This window comes from Bidens hawaiensis, unplaced genomic scaffold (assembly GCF_021521415.1).
Source record: "Bidens hawaiensis isolate Kalapana, Puna unplaced genomic scaffold, B.hawaiensis_p1.1 tig00020924_1, whole genome shotgun sequence".
In the NCBI taxonomy this organism is placed as follows: Eukaryota; Viridiplantae; Streptophyta; class Magnoliopsida; order Asterales; family Asteraceae; genus Bidens; species Bidens hawaiensis.
This window is the reverse complement of record NW_027493233.1, coordinates 107179-113594: the sequence shown is the minus strand read 5'-3', so window position 1 is coordinate 113594 and position 6416 is coordinate 107179. Positions and strand designations below refer to the sequence as shown.

General features: G+C 34.6%; 1 protein-coding gene and 1 pseudogene across 2 annotated transcripts; one reads left to right on the top strand and one right to left on the bottom strand.

Moving 5' to 3' along the window:
* Nucleotides 1–266: 266 nt before the first annotated feature.
* On the top strand, nucleotides 267–1520 carry LOC143562287 (blue copper protein 1a-like). The gene is made up of 2 exons (XM_077050129.1): nucleotides 267–554; nucleotides 805–1520. The coding sequence occupies exons 1-2, from the start codon at nucleotides 365–367 to the stop codon at nucleotides 1341–1343; spliced, it is 729 nt and encodes a 242-aa protein (XP_076906244.1). The 5' UTR covers nucleotides 267–364; the 3' UTR covers nucleotides 1344–1520.
* Nucleotides 1521–3085: 1565 nt separating this feature from the next.
* Nucleotides 3086–6118, bottom strand: LOC143562286 (uncharacterized; annotated as a pseudogene). Its single transcript, XR_013140459.1, has 4 exons — nucleotides 5837–6118; nucleotides 4914–5028; nucleotides 4303–4417; nucleotides 3086–3795 (listed from the first exon to the last, which is right to left on the bottom strand). The product of XR_013140459.1 is annotated as an uncharacterized LOC143562286 (transcript).
* Nucleotides 6119–6416: the final 298 nt, after the last annotated feature.

Here is a 6416-nt window from a genome sequence, read left to right as displayed (position 1 = left end):
GAACAACACACTTAGTTTGAACTAAATGATTTTATATCATTTAACGAAATAAGTAATTAAAATTGAACACAATATTATTATTAAGTTTTAACTGCTTATAAACACCCGTGTTGAATATAGGGATCTATAGTTATCACTTATCAGAAATATATTAAAGAGTCAATATATTAATTCTTTGAACACATATGTTAAATTATTTCCAATATGAATACAACAGTTTCACGCGGAAATGGTCTTTATATTTTTCCTATAAATACCTACACATATTCATCTCCATATATCCAACAACACAAGCCTCCATTTCACTTATACACATATAAAGAAACAAGGGGTGACCTAAGTTTGAACACCATATATTATATTAATGGCTGGAATGAAGCTAAGTACTAAGATGTTCATGATAGTTATGTTCATGGTTGCATCCATGCATATGCAAAGCTCCATGGCTCAGACTAGACATGTCGTCGGTGACGCATTGGGCTGGACCATTCCCACCGGTTCTGCTTACACCACCTGGGCTTCCCAACAGACTTTTGTCGTAGGCGACACTCTATGTAAGTTAATATTGTCCATAAACACTTACCAAACTAATAATTAATAATGTATATTTAATTATTTATTTTAATTTAATATTGTATAAATGATAATGATGGCATATAAATAAATATATATATATATATATATATATTATACACTTATTCTTACATCAAGAGTTTCGTTCATAGCATTATCATTATTAGTATAGATTATTATTGATCAGTAGGTTATATTGATTAACTAACCAATATATATTGCTTGTTGCAGTTTTTAACTTCACCACTGACGTTCACGACGTGGCCGAAGTATCACAAGCGGCGTATGGCCCATGCACCACGACCAACCCCATCTCCATCACCACCACCGGCCCCGCCACTGTCACTTTAACCGCCCCCGGCACGCATTACTACATTTGCACCTTCGGAACACATTGCCAAATCGGTCAAAAATTGGCAATCAACGTCTCCGCGGCCCCCACCACCCCACCACCAGCATCCACACCCACCACCCCTCCCACACCCACTCCAACACCGACACCGACACCCGTTTCTCCCCCAACCACCACCCGCTCACCTGCCCCCGCCCCGTCCACCACCACCCCACCACCTACCTCCTCTCAGACACCGTCTCCAGTCGGAGCCAGCCCACCATCACCGACCACATCCAGCCCATCACCTTCAGACCGAACCACACCATCTACCCCTAGTGACACAACTCCACCACCATCAACTAGCACTGCGGCCCGATCATTCATCGCGGTGGTTCCGGCCACTTTCTTGGCCATTGCTTTAGCTTTCTTTTACTAAATTTATATATGTAATTATTATTATTATTATTTTTTGAAAAGAGATTAGTGTTGCATTAGTAGATTATACGGTGTGTGCATGTGAGATTATTTTCTGGATGTTTGTAACAATTCATTTGAATTATATGTTCTTATTCATGATTTTGTATTAATAAAGTTCACTTCATTGCCTTTTTAATTAGCTTGTGGTTTAATAAGTTCTATACTTCTATTGTATTGCACTTAGGCATGTAAATGCCGCGAATGGCATGTTCATGTTCGTTCATTTAACTTCAAACGAACACGGACACTTAAGTTAACGAACAAATATTTGTGTTCATGCTCTTTCGTTTAAAAAATGAACATATTCGTATTCGTGTATATTTTTTCATTTAAAATCTAAACGAACATATATAATTGAATAAAAATAAACGAATATAAATGTATATCTGAACAAACGTAAATGAACACAAACAAACACATTTTGATGAGTACAAACAAACAAATATAAAACATTAAGTTGATTATTCATCCTTAAATGAACATAAACGAACGTTCACGAACATAAATGAACGAAACATATATGTGTTCATATTCATTTGTTTATTTAAATGAACACAACTGATGATTCATCCAAAAATGAATATAAACTAACGTTCATGAACGTAAATGAACGAAACATGCGTCCATGTTCGTTTGTTTAATTAAATGAATACAGACTTTTTGTCCAAGTTCGATCGTTATTAAATGAATGAATATAAACGAATTTTCCACCGAACAGTTCATTAACATTCAATTCGTTTACTAACCTAATTGCCCTATAAAAATAATAATCATATTTTCTCGTGTCTTTTTTAATTAAATAAATTTTCATATCAATTTGTTTTTCATTAATGAGTTTACAAATATTGACTTTGATCCATCATATATTCATCATATTTGTTTTTTCTTTGACCAAATACTGAATGCTGCCAAAATTGACTTCGGATAATAACTTTTGACACCTGGAAATGTGGTTGGAAAACTTACCAAATTTTGTTGAATAAATCTTTTTTTATTTTTTCTATATTATTTCTCTCTAAATAGTGAAATACTACTACTTAGCAATTGGCAATTAAACTCATCCCAAAATACCACCACTTAGTATGGTCTTAAGCCTTGTGCAATGGGCCAATGGCCTCACCATTGGCTCGAATCAGGCGGTAGAACCGGAAATCGGATGCCTAGCCGGTCCGGCTAAAAGCGATAGCTGTTAGTTTCTCACATGCATTTAACTAAATAAAATAACATTCATTAATTTTAAGTTTATGTGTTACACTTTCAAACTATTCGGCACCCCGGATGTAATTTTTCAAAGTTAAAAACCATACTTGCAATATGAACATACTGCACGAACCATCCGCCTAATTAACTCAAAAAAAATTTAAGACAACTATCAACATATTCATAAGCGCCTGTAGAACGATTATATGCCTCGAATGTCATATTTTTACTCGTTAAAAAGGTAGCAACTAGTTTATAGAAAAGGAAAAAAAAGTATTATAAATGTATATTTTAGTATTTTACACAAGTTTTATAACTTGAATATACAATTTACTATCTATAAGATTTTGTTCATACAAAATAAGAATATTTATTTTGAAACCTGTATATATAATCAATCAAGTTCAAACAAGAAAATCTGTTAAGCAACTGCAAATTTTATAAAAAAAAAAGAGACTTAACCAAGACTTCTTTCTCATTTCATTTCAAAGACCGCATATTCCATATCTACAAACCTTGTCTTTTCATTCGGTCTTTAAACTCGTCAAAATCGCGCTCTAAACGCAAAAAACTATCCGACCCCTCTACTGTCTTCCGCTTTCTAACATCCGTCATCAAACTCTCACTCTCTTCACCCTCCGAATTCAAAGGAAAAAACGAAAACTCCTTGCTTCGTTGACCCGAGTCAACGCCATCCAAAATAGTCAACGCTTTATCATTACTTGAAACAAGACCCAACCTTAGAGACAAATCACATTCCACCAATTCGGGTCTCGAATCTTTCTTTGAAAAGTTTCCATCTTTATCAAAAAGCAACGATCTTTTTGGACAGCCCGTCAGAGAACCAGAAGGCAAAGACTCACGGGCTGCATGAAAAAACGGGGTTCCATGAATTATATTGTTCGGGTTTACATGAGTATTATGACATACGCGCAGTTGAAAATGGAAACCATGGTATAATGGATACACCGAAGACGATGTGTCATCAAATGACATCATTTCTCTAGGAACATTTTGAGGATAAAAAGGCGTAAAATTTAAAACCGGTCTTGAATCTTTATTAGTTTCTGATAATGTATGTGTTTGACTCGGGCCATCTGGTCTTCGAGCATTCGATACGGTTTGACCATTTGGGCTTAGGTAGACTCGGGTATTGGTGTTTCGTTGACTTCTTGATGATCTTACCGGAACACAGCCCAAATTAAGGGCAGCTGAACACCATAACAATATACAATTACACATATTGATATTATAGAACAAACACGAGCTTTTTTCTTTTTTAAAAGAGTGTTGTCGGAAAAAATATTTACCAAAACAGTGTTTTTGTAAAAGTTGTTTATGAACGTGGTTTACATTTATTTACTTTTAACATTTAACTAACACTCTATACTCATTATACTTTTACTTTTTTTATTTTTAACCAGCATATTGTACTTCTTTATAATTATAAATAAGTACAATATGTGTTGGTTAAAAGAAATAATAATAGTAGTATAATGAGTTAACTGAAGAAATAAAAAGAAAGCCAAGTATAGCAGGTTGATTGAATAAAGATATAAAAAGAAGTATAATGTGTTTGTTAAAAACAAAAACTAAATAAAACTACACCACTTTAGTGAATATTTTTTAAGAAAACACGATTTTGGTAAATACTTTTTCTACAAACACGAACAAGCGTCGGTTGCTTGAAAGTTTCAAAAAAGCGAAAAAAGGTGTACCTTCAACACACGGGTGCAAGAATTCACCGGTTTCCATGGTCTCATCCTTCCTTATTATGGTATCAATGGCATCATTCAACCGATCCCACAATGTTTCGCTGTCTAAATACTCGGCCTAATCATAGTGTGGCATGACAATAATACGATTTAGATTATCAAAGGGATGTGATCTTCATACACCACCCCCATGGTGACTGTGCAGGCCTATACGTCGTATAGGCTTGTGTGAGTCGTATAGGTCATGCATTACTGACTAGTGTACGGAGGGGACACAAAAACAGCCTTTTGCAGCTTATATGGCCCATGTAGCCCTATACGAGCCATATAGGTCTTCAACAGCTCGTATAGAGCCTAATACAGCATTAAACCTATACGACTTGTATAGGGTCTATACAGCCTGTAAGAGCTATACGAGGCACCAGAAACAAAATCGACAACTTCTGACACAAACTGACACGACTCAGGGCCCATATGACTTGTACATGTTTATATGAGCTGTACATGTGAAAAGTGGTGTCTGAAGATCCAAGGTGGGGTACGCCGTGCGCGTGTTAAGTATTGAATTAAAATTATATTTTAACAACTGAATCAAATGAATCGAACACGAGTACCTCAGAATCGGCTTTGGACTACATGATTTCCTCAGATTTCAAGACAACAACAGCCAGCTTCTCTTGCCATTCTCTGTTCTTTTTAGTTCCAGGACTATGTTTTTCATTGACAACTCTGAGTGTGCATTATTCAAAACAAACAAAAAAGCACAAATAAAATCAGAACTTTTTAGTTTAACTTGTGCATGATTCGGTCTGAAAACTGTTTGGTTTCGCTTTTCAATTCAGTTTCGGTTTTGCCATCTCAGCTTGCAAATTTTTGGCTGAAAAGAATTTTTGACCCATAATAAGGAATCTAGGCCTAAACCATTATAATAATTAAAACTAATTGATTTTTATACATTTAAGCTAAAACTAATTGAGTTACATATATTTTTTTTATTATTGTAAATTACTTATAATAAAAACTGAGAAAATCTATAAATTTGGTTTGGTTTGGTCTTTTCAAGTTTTTATTACTAGCAAAACCAAAACAGAACCGTAAATTTGGTTTTTTACAAAAACATAAGACCAAAACGTCCGTTTTTCTCAGTTTTTGTTTCAGTTCAATTTATTAGGTCTCAGATCGATTTTCTCAGTTTCAACTTTCAAGCACACCCCCTACAAAATCGGCTTTTCGTATTTTATTGCATGCAAAACCAAAACCAAAACCAAAACCAAACTGTCAGATTTTACAAAAACATAAAATCAAACCGTCAGTTTTTTGTTTCAGCTCGGTTTTTTCAGTTCATATCAGTTTTCTTGTTTTCATAAACACCCCCACAAATTTTATTCATTTCTATTTTTTTGGTTTTTATTACATGCAGAACCAAAACCGAACCATAACTTCATTTTTTCCAAAAACACAAAACAAAACCGTCAGTTTTTGTTTCGGTATGGTTTTTTCAGTTTCGGTTCGGTTTTTCCATTCCAAGCACACTTACCTGAAAATCTGTTGAATGATGGAACCTCTAAGTGGCTGGTGTCTATCACTATGCCAAGATCTCTTTACACATTCAAACGGTCTCGGTCCGGGCTTCGGCATGTCGAAAATCAACAAGAACCCAATGGGAATGGTAATTGAAACTTGAAAGATGAACACAATGGCTATATGGGTATTAAAAATGAAGCTCTAAAATTGAGTAAATAAAAAACAAAGAGCCATCAATTGCTGTCTGAAACACTAAAGATGAGTTGTAGTGGAGGGAGACAGTGAAAGATGCTACCCCTTTTGAAATATTAAATAAATATATTATTTTTTTAATCACCAAAAGTATCAATTCTATTAATTTATTAATATCCTTTTACACCGAACATGCTACAAGTTGTGCCGTTAGTTCTTTTTGAATTGTAAAACCAAGTATCTTAAAAACCGTATTAATAAACTTTAGAGTCATAAAATTACGATTCTCTAGCCATTAGAATCGAATAAGTAGTTCCGCGCAGTCCCTATATGTGCAAGGTGGGCAACCACACAGATCCCACTATCCCGGGAGGCCATAATCGTTAAAAAATTTATACTAA